The sequence below is a fragment of the Bombus impatiens genome, unplaced genomic scaffold (assembly GCF_000188095.3).
Source record: "Bombus impatiens unplaced genomic scaffold, BIMP_2.2 scf_0106, whole genome shotgun sequence".
NCBI classification, from domain to species: Eukaryota; Metazoa; Arthropoda; class Insecta; order Hymenoptera; family Apidae; genus Bombus; species Bombus impatiens.
Window position 1 is genome coordinate 1,055,279 of NT_176525.1, and position 24,228 is coordinate 1,079,506.

Sequence of the window (24,228 nt, forward strand, 5' to 3'; positions counted from 1 at the left end):
GGGGTGATTCTATGCGAAAAAAGAAGTCGAAAATATAGAATAAACATTTTTCGTTTGAGGCTTTGTTTTTGAGAAAATCGACTTTGAATTTTCGCTCGGTACGCGTGCACTTTATCTCGATGGAAAAATTAAAAAAAAAAATTTTTATTCCATATTTTCGACTTCTATTTTCGCGTAGAATCACCCCCTTTCCGCTTGTACCAGCAGTTACCAACCACCCTGTATATAATCTTTATCGAGTGGAAACGAAACACGTAGCAACCAGACTAATAATTATTCGTTTTTTACGATACGTCGTGGATTTATCACGTATATTTAAGACACACGTATCCTCAGATCTGGCAAATTTTATTCCCCTCGTCAACTGTTCCGTATCAACGTACTTTTCAGGCATCGGCTGACACGAAAATTAGAAAATCAATAAAATTGAACCAATTAATCAGCGGAGTACGCAGACCTATTAGCAACATTCCTATTTATCTGAAAATAAATATCCACTCGAACCATGCAGCGTCCTCATTGCGTTTTCGAGCACCAATCATCGAAATCACGACTTCGCTGAAAATTCGCTTTTGCACCCGTCAGTCGTGCTAATTACTCTACCGGGCAAAATCATACTGTGGGTATCCCAATTACATTACCGTGGAAAACTTTTTGCGGGGGTAATTTCTCGTTCGAAGAACCATCGCCGTGGGGGCTGAACGAGCCCTAAATAATCGAAATAAAACGCGGGGAAATCCGGCTGATCTGGAAATTCGTGGCCGTATTTACGATCGATATAGCAACATTTAGTGAAATTATTCGACGGTCTGAATGGCGTCGGTTGTATCGGGGGCCCGTTAAGTTGCTCGATTCTTAATTAATTAGCGTCCTTACGCGCTACTCGCCGATGTGTCTCGAAATATCGTACAGAAATATCGTCTGAATACACGACAGCCCGGTGACCGTTTTCCATTTCGCCGTTTCGTCGAGAACGAGAACGTTCGCTCGCGAGGAAACGTTTATTAACATTCTCGTATAAAAGGATGCATTTTCGAAATGAGATTCCAGCAGATGCGAATAGCGAATCATTTCTCTTCCTATATACATAACTAGGTACATATATTTCCCTGTCTTTCTGTCTTTCTTTCTTTCTTTCTATCTCTCGTCTCTGGTCTCGTGTTTATTAAAGGCTTTTTACGACGAGAGAAATTCTTAGCCCGCCGTTTTCGTATGACGTAATAAGGAAGGAGCTCGAGGCGGATAGGAGAAACGCCCGTCAGACCGATGAGGAACATTGATAAAGTGTCCTAAAGCTCGGTCCGTATGTAACTTTCCGCATTTCATTTCGCTGGTAGACGTGATGAATTGAACGATACGAATAATAATATCGTACCAAAATAAAATAAATTGGGAAGTATTTGTAATACCATCAGATTTCTCAATTTATGGATTGGGTGATCTGTGGTTTCTCAGTGGACTAAATATTACGCTCAATGGACTAAATAATCGTAATATTTTTTTAATGAGATAATACATTTGTATACGTTACTGTATCACGTGTTTCGTATGATTTATTATAACTTGTACAAGACGTATGACGTATTACTTACATAATACACAGGGTGTCACCGAATCGGAGGTGAGAAGCCAAAAGGAGGCGAGTCTACGTGAAAAAATAAGTCGAAAATGTAGAGTGATATCTTGTTGACCGGGTTTGTAAAATTTGTCTAATTATCGTTTATCGACTTATGAGCAGACAGTCAATACGAGCAGGTTATTCTAAATGTGAAAATAAGCGAGAAACGTAGGATAAAATCTTTTCGTTTAAGACGTCGTTTTCAGGAAAGTAGTGTCGAGAGCTAAGAGAGAGAAAGTAGAGTGAACATATTTACTTAAGAATTAGTCCAATAGTGCGCGTCTATGATTAAACTTTTAATGTATTTTTTGTCTGAAACGAAGCATCTCGCGAATAAAAATTTCTTCTTCGTTCCCAACTCAATTTCGCTCGTAGAGTAACCTCCCATTGATTATCTACTCTCGTCCAGTCCGGAATTAGTCATAGTCAAGTATACTCGACTTTTAAACAAAATTCTCTGGAAAATGCAGCTCCGAACAAATATCGAAAAAATACCGCTCTGCATCCTCCGTTTATTCTTCCACGCGGAATCCGCCGAGTTGTACGACGTGTCGTAGCCGAGTTACAGGACACCCTGTATATTTCTATATCGTAGAATATTTTATGTAAAGCGTGATCGATATACGTACGTAGATTTTACAAAAACCTACTTCGCTTTATAAAATTCAATATTTCTTCCTATTAATTTTTCTTTATACCGAAAGAAAAAGACGTAAAAAGAGGAGGAACAAAAAGGAGCGCGGTTCGTCCCACTTTCTAGAAACTGTCCGTACAAACCAGTAACTCGCGAAGGAACAAGAAGAGGAAAGCAACGTTTTCGATGTAACCTTTTTTGCTCGCCGACAAAGTTAATGGGCGAAGCGGTTCCGTGCAGCGAGACCTGCTCGCGAAATTCCCCGATAAATACGCAGGAAACGAGCCCGCATAACGATAGAAATCGATAACATCCGACGCGATAATATCGGTGGTATCCCGTGGCAGCGTTTATTCAAACGCGGCTGTGCTTTCGCCGCACGGCTGATTTCGAAACAAAGCCGAAACGGGCCCCGATAGTGTCATCGATTTATCATTGCTGTGATGGATTATGGAATTTACTTTATGGCCAACCGGTTGAATTCACCGACATGAAAATTCGTTTTGTTTTTTTTTTTGTGTAAAATTGCGAATATTAGTACTATGCACGTACAATATTCCTAGCAACGTTTCCCGGGCAAATGTGAATTGATTAGAGCGAGGAATTTCGTTCATGAAATGTTTAACTGTTTTTTTTGGGGGGGGGGGAATTCCGATTACGAAATTGTACAATATTTTTATTTCGTAATTGTTATATAATGAAACAAAGCTGCCAGTATGAATATTGTAAATATAGATCGTTCTACCAGAAAGGAGTAACAAATTTGTTTGATTTAATTATTGAAAATAAGGTAAAATTTAATTATCTGTTGTACCAGTGATGTTACGAGTTAAAAAATACCATGGTCTTTGTATCTGAAAGAATTAGACAAAGAGATATTTGATAGAATTAAATGAAATATTCTTATATTTATGTGTAATATTTAATGTTATATTGTATTCCCGTGCAAATTGTAAAATGTAGCGTTATAATGAACGTTAAATATTTTTCTTTGTTAATTTAATTTCAATTGAATTTAACATCTACGTTTATTAATTGTACATTTCAATAAAAGTAAGAATACTTTGTTAGAGCTCGTTCAAACGACACTGGTTATAGTGGAAGTTCGTTATTTCTAAATGCAAAGTGAAGTATAATTTTGTATCGTTGCATCTTATCGAAACGTTTATTGGATTTCGTATCCAAGAGAATTAAACAAAAATTCTTCGCATCTCTGATACTTTTAAAACAACAGGTACGAATTAATTCGAAATTATTAAATGTTTCAAACTACGTATTAATTTCGAATCCTAATCCATCGGCATTGATTTCCTCGGTAAACTACGACTATAAATTCAATGCTTTTAATTTTGAAATCTTCTAAGACAGACAAAAGATTGTTTCCTCGAACCCATTCTTCCAGCAATTCCTCAAATCGCATCCCCAAAGGATCCGGAGTCATAAACACGCTTCGTAAAGTTTCAATACTGAAACCACAAGTTGCAGCTGACATAATGAATAAACGGTCTTATATAACTCTAACTAATATTATATTGTTATCGATATTCAGTAAAAGCGTTCTCGTGTTTCGTCTGCAATATTCAAGGCGAAATATAGAAACGATGGATCGATGGAAAATGTATTATAGGAAAACTCCCACTTGGCGCTAGCTAACCGTTTTTCACAAAAATATATCAGATACGCCTCCTAAAATAATCGTAAACAACAGTTTTCTTCGACGCTTGCCTAATTTTTATTCCACCATCGATCGAGCAATGTCCCTTGCAGGTTTCTTAACGACTTTTCTCCTGAACGTATTGCGCAATGCTTTTCAGAGGATTTCTAATTAAGCATCGTTGGTATCGATTAATTACGTCCGCAAAGTCTGTTACACCATCGATTAACCGCGCCTTATTTATCGTCTCGTTTACGTTTCTCCGACATCGTGAAGCTGAACGAACGGAATATAATTCGCCTGCAGTCCTTAAATATATTTAAACGTCGAATCATTCTTTCGCCAGTGATATGGTAGCTAATTGCACGTTTGCTGAGAGTACGCGATTATTATTATCCTTAAATAAGAAGGAAGCAGAAATACGTCGAGTATTACGTTAAGATAGCGAGGTACAGGATGAAGTGGGCTCTGAAGGAATCTCGGCGACTGTTACGAAGAATATGAGGTTTAGACATAATTAAAATGCTTGAGAGACGTTTTGAGAGATGTACACGCGAGGAGAAGTGTACCGCGCAATTATTATTTTAATAATCAGTGGTTTTATTACTCTCTCTCTCTCCTTCTCTCTCTCTCTCTGGTAGATTCTTATACGTATGTACGTAAGTCACTTCACGAGGTTTTCTAGTAACTGGAAATCTGTCGTATAAACGTTCATTTACGTCGAAAGGTCATTCTTCTATTATTTGCTTTCTTATTGCTTTTCTATTTTTAGCAAAACGATTAGAACAAGGTAATTTAAGAATATTCAGGTTCATGATATTTGACGAATATATTACTGGTTTTTTTATTTAGAATGACGCTTCTTTTATCTTGAGAATGAGAATCAATTTGTTCTACTTACTTATTCTATACGACACGATATGAAATTGCGAAATGTTTTCGGGTAACTCTATTTCGAACGATTAAAAAAACGATAAACGATTTATATTATTTAATTTATATTATTTATATTATTTAACTGTCTCACTGGGAATTTATCATATAATATATAATTTATAATTCATAATATAGTTATTAGAATTTCGATGCGAATCGTTCTAATGAAGAACTATAATTTTTTAATTCTACCCGGTTTCGTTTGCCTCTGTCCATATTTTACTTCGTAGACATGACAAACGCAAGCTACAGAATTTCATCTGTCCATCATCCATTCGTCGACTTTTTCGCGTTTAACAAAATTAAAAATTAAGAAGGAAGAAAGAAATCCACGGATGCTCGAGTCACACGGTTTAAAATTCCACGCGTTACTCTTCCGTAATTACTATATTTCTCTTTTATTTATTATATCGATACGCCAGCGTCACCGTGCAAAGGAGTAAACGCGCTCCCGAAAAACTGTCCACGATGAAACAGAACGATCGTTTCACTTTTCAAACGAGGAAATGGCCGATTCTCTAGGCGACGTAATCGAGCGTGGCCACCGGTTACCGAGCACGAGGAACTCTCGTTGAAATGGAGAGGCGATCGGTTCAATGGCAGAAGCGTGTCCGCGCGTTCTCCATGCTGACCCGTGACCGCCTCAGGTGTAATTAAACGCGGCGCCGGCAAATTGCATTCGTTGTGCTGCACACAACGCCGGGGGCCTTTCGCCCGTTTGTATTCGACAACGTGCCCTATCTCCGGTTGGCGTGCGCCAAACCTGTTCGCGATTTCAAGCCATCCAGAACAATGTGTAGGTGGATAAGAGAAACACAGGCAACATTTAGGGATTATATTAGGTCCCTGAGGATAGTTTAATTTACCGACGGATGCCTGACCGCTGCTATTCTTCAGAATCTTTACATCTTCGTTGTTTGATCTGCTCCGCTCTGTGGAAACTAACAGCCGAATCGAGCTGCTAAAATAACAAAAAGTAGGAAAAGGAAAGAGAAAGAAGAAAGGAATAATAGGAAAGGAGAAATCTTTGGGAGGGTAGATGGGGTGAATTGATAAGAGAATAGGAAATAAAAATGTGGGTGGAAGCGAAGGATGGGATTAAAGGACGGGGGAAGGAGATAAAAGGCGCTTGCAAGTGGCAAAGGAAATAGGTGAAAAGATAAAAAAGAGGAAGAGAGAAGTTGTGAGTATAAATGAAGAGAAAATGAAATGGAATAAAGGAGAAATAAAGGTATAGTAGCAGCGTATGGGCAGATCGAACAAAATACATTATTAGACAGAAAAGAGGGAATAGAAAATGCGTGACCAATATGAACAGAATCGTGGATATAAATAAAAGAAAGTTGGTAAAGTGAAATAACAGAAACGTAATGAAATAAATATGCATAAAATATATGTAGCATAAGATTGTTTAAAATACGACAAAGAAGATTATACGATAGAGAAATTCATGGAAAACGATAAAGGTATTCTATAGCCTTTGTAAAATTGTATTTATATCTCCTTTATTAAACAATCTTAATTGTTTACTACGATTAATTTACCTTTCTTAATGGGTATATAAAAATAACGTAGTACAATTTCATTCGTAACACGAAAGGCCCGAGAATATTCACGACAACGTTCAAAGGGAAGGCAAAGCCACGGAGGGAAAATAATACAAAGCGAAAGAAGGTTGAAGCGAGCGATAAAACAAACAAGGAGGCAGGAAAGTGGCCGCATAAGCGGAAGTATACGACGTATAAGAGTGTAAAAGGGGGATGGAAAGTCGGGGAGAATCAACGGGACAGAACGAAAGTAAAATAGTAGAATAGAAATAAGAATGGTAAGCGATTGCAAAAGAAAAGCGGTTGACACGAGACGGGGCGAGAGGAAGAAGGAAAGGGAAAGTGGAGGAGCGCGAACAAATGAAAAACAGGGGAGAACTGTCGAAGAAAAGGGGCACGAAGGTATGAAAATAAAGAGGCAAACAGAGAAAAGGACAAACAAACCCGTATGAAAGCCGCCACGAGCACAACACGCAAACAAACACGTCCATCTTTGTACCTGGAATATGCATAAACGCGTCAAAGAAGCTACTGTACTAAATTTTATTCAGTGTTCCGTCCAGTTTCAACCTGGAATTCTTTATCGCCACGAACGAGCAAAGGAAATTGTATTCCACGTGCACTCTCCGCCGTAGTTCGAGCGCTCCAACGTCTTGGAATAAGTAATCGTATTTTATTAGCGTTTGACAGAATATCCTAGTTCCATTTGCGCGAAAAAGAAAAGGAAAGAAGTCGTTAAGAATAAAGAAGAAAAAAGACGGATGAAGAAGAAGAGAGGACGATGGACGATGATCGGTCGTTTACAAAGGTAACTCGCGAAAGAGGCACGGTAATTCATTGGTTGCGCTTCAAAAATTCAAAAAAAATATTTGCGAATGGCGCCGTAGAAAAGCAAAATCGCCGTGTGCCGCGTCCCTACGGTAGAAAGAAGTTTTCCGAACGTCTGACTCGCAGGAACGTTTCTTTTTATCGGCCGGCGACCAATCGCGCATCGGTCTCGTGACGGTCGACAATAAAACGCTTAAGTACCGGGAAACGCGACGAATAAGTCCCGTGGACTTGCTCCTAGCCAGACGAAATAAAATCGAAAAAGGAACAGGCGAGATATTTACGCGCCTGTTTCATTTCGTTTCACTTCCGTCTGCGCCTCGTGCGCCCGATATTCCCATTCCTCTCGTCTTCGCTATTAGAAACGTTATAATTAGTCCGATCGGTGATCATAGATTGGAATTATCGGTTTAATAGCAGTAGCTGCAATTTGAGACGACCGTGCTCGCTTTTGCCATTGAATCGATAATTCCGACAGATTAGTATGTCTTATTCCATATAATAATCGTTCCATATGGTAATAAGTAATTATTCCATAAAAAGAAAACAGTCTTTGTAACAATACTTTATAAGCGCACGATCCTTTCGATACGTCTTTTTTCGTCATTGATATCTCGCGAGATACTGACTACTCGAACAATTCGTAACGAGATCCAGTTTTCCAATAAATCTCGAGATAAACGTCGGAAAAATTGGTGATTTCAGAAAATGATCTTACGAAGTATCGTCTTGTTAGTCCGCAAAGAGTTAACATCGAAAGCTTCTCTCGTGGAACTCGAGTTCTATAAAACGTACTTTTCGAACATTGCCTCGTACAATACGTACGAGTGTTTACGCGCTTATGCGAAAGCTGCTTTCCGGCTGCACCGGCGAAATCTCAATTTCGCTTCACTTCCGGCAGCGCTTTGCCGTTTCAGGCAGCTACGACGAAGAGGTCGAACTTGTGCGAGAAATCTCGACGTCTCTGAGGCGTGCACCGCGCCCCGCGCTCTCAATTATCGGGCGACTTTCACTTCTCGTTGCGTAATCGCATCATGAGAGTTCTACGATAATTAAGACAGCGCTCGTCGAACGTGTTATGATATCGTTTCTAGTAAACAGCGTCCATTCTTCGAAGGTGGTGGAAATAGTAAAGCGATGCAGAGTATATGTAACTTTGATATAGGTAAATCGGCTCGTTGATTTTATTAGATTTAATCAGAACACCTATCGGATATTTCTAAACAACAGAAGATCGAATCGATTAACACGTTCGCTACTGCGGATTAAACATTAATTTAAATTAGATGGCAAGCTGCGAAATGAACGATCGTGTAAACCTTTCGTGGCTGATTTAGACAAAATTTCAGACAATTAGCGCTCATAATAAAAGTACAGCGTACATTGCATTAGTAATGGAACAAAAGCTATTAAGTGGATTTAAGAAGAAGATTTCAATCGATGGTTAAACGAGACCAAAACAACCAAACGTGTTAAATCTTCTGTTGTTTAGATATATTTGCCTACAAGATAGATGTTTACCTAATGGCCTTACGTAGGAATATTTATGGATTTCAGGGAAATTTGTAAGAGAGTGTGAAGGAAAGGAATTTGAGGGACGAAGAATATTTTTATTTGTATAAAAAAGGTTTACAATTTGAAGGAAATTCAACAAGTTTAGTTAGTATTTCAAGGATTTGTTGACTCCGATTCAATAGTAGTTGATGTAGATGATGTATGTGCACTTACTGAAATTGTCAATTTCTTGGTACTGTAAGAATTTCGTAAAAAGTTGTAAATGTAATACATGTAAAGTATAAAGAAAATTCAGCGACTAATATCTTAAAAAAAAAAATGTTAATATGGAGCGAACTTTGGCAGAGTTTAAACTGTTAACAATAAAGACAATTGTAACATTTTCATACCTTGCTGAGCATTTGAGTTTGAGTATTCCTCCAACTTGCTAGTTTTACTTTTAAATTTTTACGTGCAATTGAGCATGTAATCAAGTTACTAGCGTGTTGTTTACTGAAAAAAAATTAAACTTATTAAACAATCTTTTTCTTTAAGCGGAAGAAAAGGTAATCCTTGTTATGCATAATTCCTTTCGTGAGATATTTTTAATAGTTGAAAATTTCTATGAACAAATCAACACGATGAATCTTATGTTTCTTTTAAATCTCGTGTTGTATGTTCGTGCGGAAATATAATGTATGTTAGCGCGAGATTAGATAGAAAAAATTGATTAGCTCCATAGATAAGTAACGTTCAATGTTTAAAACATTAGAGATTTATAAATACGTGTATGGATAATTGAGAGTCACGGAGTCAATGTTCGAGTACAAGCGATATCCTAGTTTATTGCTTCGTTTAATATTATTTGAATTAATAAATCTCCTATTCTGTATATTGCTAATTATTCATCGCGACTAATTAATTCGTACGTTTTACAGAAAATTCAATTAAATTTGCACACGACGAACAGTATTGTTAAATTTTAATGTGGTACGTAACGAAAATACATTTTGATAAAAAAAGATTATATTAGTAGTATTATTATATCTTATATAAAAGATTATATTATTAGTATATTAGATCGATAAAGACAGATAATATTACTCGATATACCGCCACTTCAAATTGATATTCATTAGTACGCGTATACAATTTTACGAGTGTTTTATAGTTGAATTGAAAAAGCCTTATCCGTGTCCAGATACTTTCACCGTATCAATCCGCTCCTGTATCGATGTTACCTTTCGATATTTTTGAAATTAAGATCCACAGACGCTTTCTTTCTTATTTCGTCTATTTTTATTCGTAGTCGCGCAAACTTGGAATTTTCGCTGTTTCTCGGTAACAACTTAGACAGGTTATTGTTCGCGAGTTTTGCCACTGTTCGAGAAGCTAATTAATTTCTCATTAATCAGCGTCTCGCCGCAGAGAATTACAAATTTCGTACATCTTCCACCATCATGAAAGAGGAATGGAAGCCAGGAGAAGAGACTCGTAGCATATTCAAGTCTAGGTCAAAAATAGAGTTCACAGAAACAACAGGCGTTACAATTAGATACAGATCCAGACGCAGACTGGCGACGTTCCATGACGGTCATTCCGATACAAACTCGACCAACTATCGATAATTGCCATGCATCATCGAAGACTAAAGATCAAAAGTTTGATAAAGTAGCTTTAAAATGAAAGAAGTTTGCCCGAGAACGAGACTCGGCCCGTTTGAAAACTCGAAATTACGAGTTTAACAAATCAACTGTCGAACCGCTCGAAATTTCATCGAAAACGAGACTTCGGTACGTTCGAAAACTCGAAACCTCTGTGCTCGTACGGGAAGAATTATACGGCGTACACTTGCCGGAGAAGTGTTTCCGCGTCAGGAAGCAGCTGGTACTTGCAAGAATACATCAGTTTCCGGCGCTGGTAAACAAGCAAGCGAATCGTCGGTATTACACGCCAGGGCGACGACGACCCGACGAATCGATGTGTGTAACCCTCGTGCACCAGCTAGCTATTCGGCTCGACATCGAATATGCATTAAAACGAGCCAGTCCACGCCGAGCGTTCAACGTTCAACGCTTGAAAACCCGAGCTGAACTTCGTCCGATTAATAATTTCCCAGTTTTATTTCGCTGTTCGGCGGAGGCTGGACCTCTATTGATGGCCAACCTTTCGTTTACAAACCATTATACGATATTTTGATTATTCAGTATATAATTGATGATACGCGGGTTGTGACCGTTTCCCGATCACGATGATCAACTACGTACGTATGTATGTAGAATGTAGAGTTGCTACATCGAGATTCGAATGAAGTTTGATTATTGTGATTAATTGTGTAATGTGCCTTTTTCTTTTTTTTTTTTTTTCTTGATCGTTCGTTTGGAAGATTAAGAGAAAATATAATAATCGATACACTGAAGTTTTACGTCTTACTATATGTACAGGATGTTCGTTATGATAGTGTCCGATATGATTTTTCAATCGTTCGTAACAAATGTGTGTGTTGAAGACGTGTTTGTACACGGCGAGCAAATTCAAGATTTGGTGTTTGATTTTGATTTCTTCAATGCAACTGCGTAATCTTTTTAATTACATTGGAAATCGGTGATATTAAGATGAAAATTCAATATGACATGACATTTTATTTCACAGTATACCAAATTTGCAGCATATTCGAGTTCGAACGTACGTGTGCATACGTATGTTGTACATACGTGAAAAATGGGATTTTTCTAAGGAAATTTAGAACTCTCGTTGAGAGAACGCATATTGAAGAATATTTCTCGGTAATCGAATTTTAGTTACGCAGAAATATCTTTGTATGTACATTTTTTACAACGAATATATTTTGCCTTTTATTAACCCGAACACTTTAATCCTGTAGCATTTAACGTTCGAGAAGAAGCAAAAGCTGAGAGAATAATACGTTCGTGTGTGTCTAATTATAGAGATATTTCATTCGAAGAAGCATTTGTAATAATTTGACGTAGAATTTAGAAAGCATCGATCTAATGCATCACGTACACCAAAGAAGATCTGGAGCCACTTTTTCCACGTAAATGTTTCCGCGTGTCCTCGGAAACTCTACAACGTTCGAACATCGTTTTAATGCAAAATTATGTGCCTTTGTCAAATCGTTGTATGGCTGACGTTGTACGTGAAACCGCAATCTAAATACGTCCATTAGATCTTCGAACACGTACGCTGAAACGGGCTCCTAATTATAATTGGTCGTCGATTGATGCTTTCAGCTATTGTTCGACGATATATATACAGCAGATGCGACGCTCCGTATACACGAAGTTGTAAAAAGGAATTGAAATAAACAAACTTCTTCGATATCTCGATGAAAAACTCGGTGAAATTGAACGGCAGAGATATGCCACTCACGTAATCCTGGACACACGTAATACGTAATTGTATAATGTGGAACGAGTTAAGAGACTGGCTCGTGAAAGTGCAATCATATCGCATCGGGCCGATCGGAATTTATCATATTAAAGTTACGTTTCTGCATCTAATTCACTATAATATTATGTAATGAATTAGAATGTAACGAGGCGTTGATCCGCAGCCAGGAAATCCTGTCTGGCTTTCTTGCCTATTCGCTAGTTACACCCACCGTCAATCAAGCCGCGTGTTTCTATTTTCCACGAATTGCCTTTCGACAGATTGTTGATTGTTTATGCAGCATTCCCACGTAACGTGGAAATTTCTTCCCAACTTTATTCATTTTCTTTCCTTTTCTCTTCTTCTTTTTCTTTCTTTTTTTTTTCAAAGTCGAAGTTGATATGAAAGTCTAATCTAGCCTCTGGTTATGAGAGATTTCTACCGAGAAGATATTGTTCGATATACAGGGTGTTTCGTTAGTTCTATAAACATCGGATATCTGTGTTATTTCAGGCAATAAATGAAAATATTATTTCGAGAATTTTGCATGTATCGTTGCAAGAGAAACGTAACACGACAGAAATAGTTTTTATAGATTTAATTTCTAGGTTTTAACGTTACTCTCGGTAAACACGAAGGCTTTGAATATTTTAAGAATATCTGTATGTATAGAGTTAGAACGCATATCAATAAAGATTCTTTCGTATTTTTCGGAAATTTCAGGAAAACTTTTTGTCTGGGAAGAGAACTTTCGCAGAAGCGTCTAATCTTCTTTTTAACCAAATTTTATAAAATTTTATAAAAATACTAACGTGCATTTATCGTGCAATTTATTTAAAACAGCAAAATTGACTTTTTTTGCTTGTCTCTCACAACACCCCATATTTGTCGCTGAATAGTTTATAGTACTAGCATGATCACTTGGAGTAGCTTGCACAAAGACATAAAAACAATTGTAAGTTGAAAACTAGGTCAAATGCAAGGACCAACTTTTGTACAAATTTTTGCGTGTGGTATTCGTCATGAAAATCATGCTCACGATGTATGAAGCGTGTTATATTATATTATTATTCAGTCTTCAAACACACACACACACACACCACACAATGAAAGTTTTTAGTGTACGATTAATATCAGCATAAACAGTTCACAATTCGAGTGACAGATAATCCAAAAATTTGTATCATTCTCTAAACTCACCTTCTTTACTTTCCAATCTATGGACCCGATCCATATGGATTTAACTCGAATAATACAAAATTCCAATGTTTTATAAAATAAAGAACGCGAAAGTGGACAAAGAATAAACTCGCTGCAACATTCTCAACTTATTTAGCTAACAGAATTCCCCGTACGAAAAATAAACGAGTACACGACTCTTAATTAAACTCTCCCCGAAGATTAATCTCCTGTGCGCCTCACAAAGGAACCTCTCGAAGACCGTTCAATAACTCCATCGCTAATAACTCTGAACTGAACGCGAATAACAGCCGCCAAACGTGATATTCGTTCCCGGAAGTACACGAGCCAACGTACGATGAACTAGCAGTCTCGTTGAAAAATACTGAAGTTTGCTGATTCTATGTAGCACGACCTACTTCGAGGATACAAACCGGAGATCATGAACGGAACAAGGGAGGAACGGAACGCGGATGAAGGCGCGGAAGGAAGGAGAACAGAGGGAGCTTACTTTGCTGACTGGCTTCCGAGCAAGCTTTTGAACACGGCCGCTCAAAGCGCTCTTGAATAATATATGCAAGTCACACTCTCGCGAAATTTATGTATCACGTTCCCGACGAAGGAAAATACGTCGGACCGATGTTTTCCAGGCGTATGTGTCCGAGAAAATAATAATATTTCGCTTGAGAACGATCGACGACAAAAGTCGATGAATGACGCGACACGTGCGTCCTCGTCGAAAGTTTTCAGTCGATATACATCCGTTTCTCCTCGTTCTATCGCGATACGACGTATAAGAAGAAAGCGTAGCAGATAGAGCTACTAACTATTTCATCGCTTATTCCAGTTCAGGATTAACTTTCCAGGGTTGGATTAACAAATTGACGAGTAACATAAATTTTTCATCGACGAATAACACCGGACTGCATCGGGGTTCGATGAACGTCGAATATCAGGTTCGATGATTATTCGCTGTTAAATAGACGATAAATTTCTGTGAGCGCCAATCACGGTAGATAAACCGTGAAAGAAATTGGAACAGTGATCGTCCACGTTGCGATGGCAGAAGTTTTTGCGACGGCAGAAACGGAAACAGAGTAACGGATCCTCGTGTTTTCTGTTTTACAACTGTTGACGCTGGAAACAGTACGACGCTGGCCAGGTTCGGGTGCAGCGTGAGAAGACAAATAATTTACTTAACCAATGACTAATTGTAAGTTGGCCGGTTTACGAGCTTAATTCGTTGTTTGTGTCGTTCGTTCCGAATTATTTGACCATAATTTGTTTGGCACATAGCGGAGGAAATGGCTTGAATTGTTAATCACGTCAATTTGGATTGGATCGAGTAAACGTACAGCTTCGACAATATCCTTTCTATTTGAATTTCGTTCTACGCTTGACAGTCCTTTGATCTACGAAGAGTTTCGTAGTTTTACATGTTCGCATTACGAGTGTTTTATGTGTTTCAAGATTTTTTATTCAGAATCGTAATTAATTCGTTGGACGAACGATATTTCAATCGATTATATTTCTCTTCGTGTACATTAAATTATTAAATTACAGTTGTTAGTCGATCAGAAACGTCAATTATTTCGAATCTCGCGAATGGACATTTAAAATATAAATTGCCACGAAGTGAAAAGTTTGCAGCAGTCTAACGATGAAATATGAATTCCGTGGATTTCTAAAGCTTCTGCTTTCTCACAAATGCAGAAACATCGGCGATCTACTTGTAACTTAACATGTACGTGCAAATGGAATTCCAATCTACGTCCAAAGAAAATACCATAAAACTCTAAACAATGGCGATACTTTTCATCCACTTACGTAAGGTTCGCTTCTGCGGCAAATCAAAAGATACCGAAGATAAGTTTCGCCTATGAAGCGGTTGCAATCGATACATCTGGTCACGACGACGAATCGCGCAGCGTCTTATCTGCGCTCGTCGCGTTTTCTCCGTCGACTTTCACGCGGGGGAGACCCACGATGTTTGTAACTGTGTATCGCGACCGTAAATCTTTTATAGTTGGTCGTACATTCAGTTCGTAATCATACAGCGTTTAACATTTCACTTACCACCCCAGGCCTCGGTAATATTCCGCGGAACAGAGGCACAATTTCTATTTCTGCTTATAAATTCCGCTCGGTCGAACCAACTTTCTCCTCACGGGAGTACCTCGAATTGATGGACGTTCAGTACGTGGCCGCGAACATCCGAGGATATTTCACTCGGCAAAACAGAGTGGAAACCCTATGGGATCGTATGGGCATTCGCGAAAAACCTTGGCCGAAAAATATATTAGCAGACCATCAACGTTTACCTAACTTTATATTTCTATAAATATTTATGATTGCAGAAATGAAATTCTCAGTGGAAACTGTAATCGCAGAGTCATCCGATCAACAGTAATTTAAAATTCTAAAAGTAGCCCGAAATATTCCCTTCTATCAGCATCGCACCGGTTTCATGATAACTATTTGTACGTGGTATGTTTAAGTATACGTTGGTTGTTCTAGCATTAAGTTTCCCGAAATAAATGCACGAACATCCGCGGTCAAACTTGTGAAATATAGAAAAAAATTGAACGACTCAAAGTCTTTGTTTTGTTTTCCTTGAAAGATCGATGAAAGATAGAATTTGTTGTCCAGTAGGTTTGAGATAATGTACCTTGTATATTTAGAAATTGCTTCGAATATATTCAATTTATTATGTGCCACATGTTATCACTTAGGTATTTATATTTATGTATGTTCGATCGATAAATTCTTGAAATAGAAATAGAATTCTTGAGATGCATATTTCAGTGCTACAAAAGCAATGTGAATTAGTCTTTCATTCGTATTGGGTGTAGTTTATATTTAAATTTAAACAGATTTCGTATTGAATTCGAATTTAGAAATCTTCAAATGTTTAATTTTGTATATCTAAAGATAGAGTTGATCTTAGATTAGTTTTTCTTAGAATTTCATAATATAATAGATAGAAGAAATTATTTTAAGCTATAAAATCCACTGATTCCCAATTTTTTTTAGTTAGCTATACAAATATCGAATGCATCAATCATGCATGCATAAGGAAAGTTTATTTAATTCATTAATAGTAATTCTCATCTTTATTTGATTCTCCTATGCTTTCTCTTATATATATTACATGATACATGAATATTATTAAAATATATGAACTGACAGCGAACAAATGACCAAAAGTAACATCTACTAATTTTCTATAGAATCGACAGATGCGTGAAACGTTCAAAAGTCACATCAATTAACTAGAAACTATCTCTTTTGACTAAATGGAAAGTAACAAGTACTTTTCAAAATCTTCCTTGAAATCTCCATTGCTTACTTCCTTTCAATAAGCGAATTTATAGAAACAAAGTACCTGTTTCTTAAGAATTCAACGCTAATTACACACCTGGATAACGAAACTGAGAAAATTTTAAACTTCTGATAGGCTTGTGCATACGTATAGCACATAAAATGTAAATTTTCGGATATTTTCTAGTTTTTCTTTATACAGGGTAGTTGGTAATTGGTGGTACAAGCGGAAAGGGGGTGATTCTACGCGAAAAAAGAAGTCGAAAATATAGAAAATATATCTTTTTTAATTTTTCTTTAATCGCACGCATACCGAACGAAAATTCAAAGTCGATTTTCTGGAAAACAAAGCCTCGAACGAAAAATTTGTATTCTACATTTTCGGCTTCTTCTTTCGCGTGGAATCACCCCCTTTCCGCTTGTACCAACCACCCTGTATATCCAAGCATATTCATAGAGTACATGAAACATCTACGTGGCGTCAGCGTAAGATACAGCGAAGTGAACTTATTATTGCTGCTTGTTACTATTGGGTTGGCAACTAAGTGATTGTGGATTTTGTCATTACCACCTAATGACCCTATTGCCTACCTAATTGCCAACCCAATGCTACTGGTTAATGAAATAGACAAATATCGCCCGGTATTACATTACAAAAACAAGTTAAATATCTTACAACATAAAAACCATTTAATTAACTTATACCGAAAAGATCTACAAAGCTAAGAATAATGTGATCCTTTTAAACGATAAAACAGCTCCGAAACGCGCACTTAACACATACAAACTAAAATTTCATTGTAACGTTGCGTGACAATTTTAACGAAGGATAAAATCGTTCCGGATCTTTCCGTTTTCATCTCGGCAATTAAGTTACAGTCTGTCAGACATAAACGAGTGTCCGTGTATTCTTGAACGGCAGTGTACACCAGCCGAGTAAAATTCACGGTAAAAATCTCTATAAAAGCTAAAAAAAACAAAATCAACTTGCCTCTCGCAATGAGAATCAATTCGGCTAAATCCTCCCACTTCTGTCAAATATAATCGGAGTGGGAAGGGGGAAGGGGCAAAAAGATGGAAGGAAAAAAGCATTAAAACAGCGGAAAGTACATGCAACGTAGGGAAATACGATAGCGTCGTTTCGTGTCTAATTTGCATACGTGGAACGCTCGGCCGCGATGAATCTCGTTGTTCCAAGACGGAAACGAGCTCGCTGGTAAAAAGTTTGGTACGCGGGAAAATTTATTCGTGCACGACCGTTTAAGGCGTCGTTAATACGGTACGCCTTAACGAATTCCCATGAAGAAGCACCGAAAAACTTCGGTTCACCGGTGGTGTAGTATACGTCATTACGTGCGCGGTGTGGCGCGTTCACTTCCGCCATCGTCCCTGGAAATTACAGACCATCCGGGACCGCGATAAATTACAATGTATCGGCGTGCGAACGTGTGAGAGTGTTGGCACGGCGTTCGATCGTTTAAGAATACACACACCGTTGATTAGGCAGGGTCGCCTTGACTACTGCACAGTTTTCAACACTTGAATACGTCGTGCTTGCTATCTTCTTACAGCTTAAAGAGAATAAATAAATAAAGCTCTGTAATAAAGCTTACAGAGAAGAGAAGAACGTAGAAGATCGTTTGCTATATTTTTTCCAAAGAAATAGTTTAAAAATTGTAGTTTGTACGTTATCGATCGATCGAGTGAAAATTTGTATTCTTTTTTTTTCGTGTAATTTTTGTAATTCACTGTATTTTTTCGCGTTCTTTGAAATCTTGGAAATATCTATCTTCTTGGAAAATCTAGTAAAATACAGCTTGTCTCGATGATTGCTACGTTTACCTTCCACGAAACTTCGACTTGTCGGCTAAACATTCCTCTTTAAATCTGATAGATCGTTTCCATTTCCAATTACGTCTGATCAATATTCTGCTGTTTAATCGTAAGGTGACGATAAAAACCAGAAAATCGACGTGTGTGAAAATTCACTGCGATCTTCCTAAAGTTAGCTTTTTAAAGTTATTTTTATTTTATAATTTTTTTTAACGGCAACACACGTATGTTATCAGTATTTTCAGCGAAAACCTCCAGGGATACGGAAAAGTATTAATTATTTTTACACTGGCTGCGGAGATAATCCAAGTTTATATTTGGAAGGCTTTCCCAAAAATTATCGCGAGGATCATTTAAAATTCGTACTACTTTAAACAATTTTTCTTTCGTTTAACCATATGTGTAAATGTATTTCTATATTTTAGTAAAATTTTTATACTTTTCCTGTGTCTGTTCTGGTTTGCAAGCATAAATCACGTTTATACCAATTGTATACGTGTTACATAATTTTCTCAGTCTTGAAATAAATATCGTTACCTCCTGCGCGTTTATCTCTTTGAAATTTTAGCTGAAACGCTATTTTACTCGGATGACATACACGATATGTCACATGGTCGTCCGACATCAAAATTATTACGGATGCCCGGTGACATACCGCGCACGCCGTGGCGTACTTTTAAATAAAAGTTGTCCAAAAAGTACCTTTTTTCCTTTTTTATTCCTAGATTGATCAGTTTCGCGTATTTTTTTATTACAAATCCAAAAACGTTTCCGGAATCACCCGGAAGAGTTCCGTTCAAAATCTCCAATATCAAATGCGTTGTACGAGTTGTTTCTTAATTACAGATTTCTAAAATCGCACAATTGTAAGTTCATAAGGATAAATCAATTTCAGATTGGGTTTCAGTTCCTGCAAACGTAGATGCACTGCGTACATTCCAGACAAATAATAAACAAAACATATTTTTACCCTTATCATACTTTATACTTGAATGTTATATAGTTGCACTTGCAATAAGAGGACGATTCGTGCTCGACAGTGATTGTCCTTCCCGTGATTGTCTTTGTCGCGGTAGAAGAATTTCGGTACCGTTCGATGGCGTTACGGGCTTCATAAAATCGCATCGGTGGCCGGAATACAGTGCCGGCGATCGGGCCCCGTTTCCAGACGCTACGATCAACTACACTGCTCCTTGCTCGGTCTCTTATACTCTTCTTGCTCCCTTTTGCACAGCGTACTTCTCCTATCCATCCTTCCCATCGTCGCTGCTTCTTCTCGCCGCCATCTTCCTTTCATCAGTCTTTCTCTCTGTCTATCGATCTCTGTCTAACCCCTGGCCACGTAACGACACGTCTTCTGGCAGGGGTTTCACGAGAGTCCAACGGTATATATAATGTTGCGGACTACTCCTATACGGTTCCCTGTGCACTCCCTTTGCGGACGGCCCCGTTTCGCCTTTTTCCTCTTCCTTTTTCTTTTCCTTCCCTCTTCGCTCCGCTCGTCTCGTCCGCTCGTTCTTCCTCTCGCTGTTCTCCCTAGGTCGTGTGGTGTGTTCTCTCTGTAACGGTGACGCGAGCTTTCCGTTACACGAACCACCGCGTGTGGCTGCGAGCCTCGCGCCAGCAGGAGCAGCAGCCTGTTCCCTTCCTCGGTGGCGTTCCCGACCGTCGTTGCATTATGGATGCAACGGGCCTGTTCCTCGTCCAATGGAAGAAACCAGCCCGTGCCTCGGACGAACGTGGTTCTCGTACCATCGTCGTCCTGACACGACGCCACTCTTCTTTGTACATACACTTCCAACATATTTCTTCTCCTTTTCTTCTTTAATCCTGGCCTTCCCTTATTTTAGCCTGTCTGACAGTATCCGGTATTTTTGTTGTTCCTTCTGATCTCGTATTTTTATCTTTGTTTGATCGGTGTTCCATTTTATTCGAATAGAATCGATTCGGTTCTTCGTCCTGTTCTTCCCTTCTCTTGCTCTTACCTTGTTCCGTGTTTCCTTCTATTTCGTTCTGTTAGACATTCGCTGTCTTTCTCATTCCGTCCGTTGCTACCCGTTTGTCTGTGTTCCGTTGGTTTTCGATTTTATTTCATTAGAATTAACAGTCTTCTATCCTGTCCTTTTTCATCTTCTTTGTCTATGCGACTCGTCCGTTGCTCGTATAATTGTCCTTTATTTCTCGCGTTTATCTCAAATGTCTGTATCTGGTCGATTCATCTCACTTTCTCCTAGTCCGTTTGTCAGTGCGACTTCCTTTATCTCTGTATTTCTCGCTGTTTCCCTGCGTCTATCTTCGTTTCGCCGTTGTTCGACTCTATTTGGCTAGAACCGATAGTCGCCCCTTTTTCCTCCGTTCTTTCTCCCTGGAGTCTGTGTACGCGTGACCATTTCCATCGAGAAGCGATTCCGTTAGCCCCACGCGCTTTGTGCTCGTTTTTTGGTCGTTAGAAAGAAGGAAGGCGAGCCGTGATCTCGTCCGTTGCGCTCGAATCGGCGATGATCGCGTGGAAACTCGACATTGAGAAGCATGTTTACGAGCGATTCGACGAGGTTCGTTTGGAGAACGTATTGAATCGATGATCAGAGAATATAAGAATGTTTCTTACCTCCTTCTCTGTTGGATTACATAGATATATTTTCCAGCGAAACGAGGTTACGATGTGGAGGAGATGATACGACTATTCCAGTCCGAAAATAATGATATGACGTTAATGCGAGAAAATTTATTACGTTTCGTTTAACCACTCGCAATTAGTCCAACTGTATCGTTAAATGTTAATGCTCGACTCCACGCTAATGACATCTTAAACAACGGATAATTAACGACGCTATCCTGCTTATGTTTAATTCATAACATTGCACGACACATTACGATCCGTAAGCTGTTTTTATGCTTCGATCGCGAATTATATGCGACCTATATGAAAGAAGAATATTTTTAAGCATCTGTGTATACCTCAGATAAATGTTATCATGTGTTTTTTAAGTACTTGCAAATATTTTTACATGTTTAATTGGGAAAAATCAGAATTCTTAAGTGCTTCGAAAAATCTACAATTTATTAAATTATTTGATTCTGATAAAAAGGGGGATTGTACAACAGAGCAGGAAGCTATTATATTAAATTATCGCGATACAAGCTCTAATGTCATTTCAACGATTACAATAGCCGACGCCGTTAAAACTGAATAGAATAAAAGGTAGGCGGAAATATATGAAAGATTCATCAGAACTGCTATGAAATATCAGATAAAATATTAAAATAAATGAAATAAATCATCGTGTACTCTGTGCAATTTGTTTCTCGTCATTATAGACAAAGTTTTCGTATAAATTTCTTCCTTCCAAGAAGGAATAGAGATACATTTGGCAGAACGTTTACCTAGTTTTACGGATGACGATCACGTTACATAACGTAGCTCTGTCTGCTTTGTTTTCCAGAGCAACATTACGCGGCTGCCGATTCGAACAGTTCGACGCCCGCGAAGAGTTTCGTGGCCTGTAGAGTTTGCGGTGACAAAGCGAGCGGTTATCATTACGGCGTAACCAGCTGCGAGGGCTGCAAAGTGAGTATGACAACGTATCACGTTCATAATTGTGCTTCGGTCTTGCCGAATGTTTGGACGTTTAAACGTTAAACAATTTGGAATTCTTCGAACGCGAAAGTCATGAAATTTGAGAATTTAGGAACTCGAGCGTTAAAAGTTTCGAGGATTTAACGACACAATGATTACAAATCTTGAGGGTCCGAGAATTAGAAAACCTTACAATTTGGAAATTTGAGAAACTTAAATATTCGAGAATTTGAATACTTGCAGATTTGAATATTTGCATAGTTGGATATTTCGTAATTTGGCAACTTCTAAATTTAAAAGTTAGAAAATTTCACGCTTGAACATGAGAAAATTTCGTACTTGAAAATTCGATACTTGATAATTTGAAAATCAACGAAAGTCGAACACGAGACGATTCTAAAATGTCAAAATTCGAGAACCGTAATATCGGAGACGAAATCCGCGTAAATTTTATCGATTCGCGATAACTATCGCACGATGCTGATATATTGCATCGTGTACGAGAAGATACAACGCGAGAAATGCTCTTCGCGTAACTTTCTACACCGAGAAACATAATCGTATGCACTGAACTTTCCTCTATCCCGAATTATAAATATTCGTATAAGATCGCCTTCGATGTATCGCTTCCTGTGGGAAAATTATCGCATTTGTAAATATCATTTCTCCTCCTCGACGTGTCTGTGCATTGCTAGTATCGACTACTTTCGATCGTTCTCCTTACCGTTCTATTCCTTTTTCTGCTATGTGTAACGCTTTTTCTCCTATTTCCATTTCTCGTTTATTCGTTTCTCTCTCTCTCTCTCTCTCTCTCTCTCTCTCCCTCTCTTTCTAGCTAACCCATACCTCGTTTTTCAATTACCACTTTCGCTTATTTTCTCCTTTTCTCCGCGAATCCTCCGTTTCGGAAGAGAAGGAACACTCTCATCCTATTGCCATCGACTTTCGAACGAACTGAGAGACCAACAAATCGACACGAGGTAGCGAATTTATAGCTGACAAGATACGACGCCTATGATCGCTCGTATTTTATCGAACCTCACAAGGTGCGCATTTCTCGACGAAAGGTACTCTCGTTACATCGTGGTTTCGAAGATTCAGAATGATCGATATCTTCGTGCTTCTCACGAACATCCAGTTTCTCAGTTGTCATCCGTACGTTAGACTGTTCGAAGATTCGAATATTGGAGAATTTGAAAATTTGGAAATCAAACAATTTCATCGTCCTCCTTTCAAGTGCTTTAAAACACCGAGAAACGAAAAAGTTTTCGATGGGACAAGCCAATAACTTAACGCAAATACCTCTCCATAAGCAATCGCTGTAAAAAGGATATTCCAGTGTACCTATTCCATGAAAAACGATGGAAGACCATGATCCACCGAGCAGCATTCGCAACGGGGCGTACCAATGTCGTTAAAAGCGTTGTCTCCTACGAGCCATAAATTGAGCATTGTCTAGGATCGTTATTAATCGCCCGCGTCATATATCTTCACTAACGTTTGAGTATAATTAACGTTGGCAAGATGGTCGATCGCGACTATCGAAGAGAAACGAATTGTCCCTGCATCGACGGTTTGCGAAAGAAGTCGATGATCGGGAACCCATCGGCCTCTATGGATCGTTAACGGCGCTCAAGGCGTGCCGATAATATTTCATTACGTTCGCGACCGTGCAATTCGCAATACGCGTTTTCCGCGCCGAAGTTCGTGTTCTACTGATTTTTATTCCTTCCTTCCTTCTTTCTTTAACCGCTTAAAGGATAACTAACTAAAGGATAAGGATACTGGGTACGTATATGTATACTCTTCCATTCAAAAGATATTACCATGATCGATAGATGATCCTCTTGTTGAGTTATTTATTTCAAAATATATTTCAAATTCTAATAACGTAGAAATTCTAATAGTGTAAGAATACACGTTTCGGATCATAGTAACTTTATTCGAACATTATGGTGTTTGAGAGATCGTTGCCTTATACAGGGTGGTTGGTAACTGGTGGTACAAGCGGAAAGGGAGTGATTCTACGCGAAAAAAGGAGTCGAAAATATAGAATAAGATTTTTTTTTTTTTTAATTTTTCCATCGAGACAACGATCTACAGTGAGATCCGTTATAACCGCGTACCGAGCGAAAATTCAAAGTCGATTTTCTCGAAAACAAATCACCCCCTTGTACCACCAGTTACCAACCACCCTGTATATTGGGTTGGCAACTA

At 38.3% G+C, this 24,228-nt stretch overlaps 1 protein-coding gene across 1 annotated transcript in view; it reads left to right on the top strand.

Annotated features, from left to right (window-relative positions):
* LOC105680235 (ecdysone-induced protein 78C-like) overlaps positions 1–22,002 on the top strand; it is a gene marked incomplete at its 3' end in the record, with an annotated part of 111,550 nt that extends 89,548 nt beyond the window's left edge. The window contains exon 3 of the mRNA XM_024364746.2: positions 21,878–22,002. Coding sequence (XP_024220514.2) covers positions 21,878–22,002 — 125 coding nt within the window. The remainder of the gene's footprint in view (positions 1–21,877) is intronic.
* Positions 22,003–24,228: the final 2,226 nt, after the last annotated feature.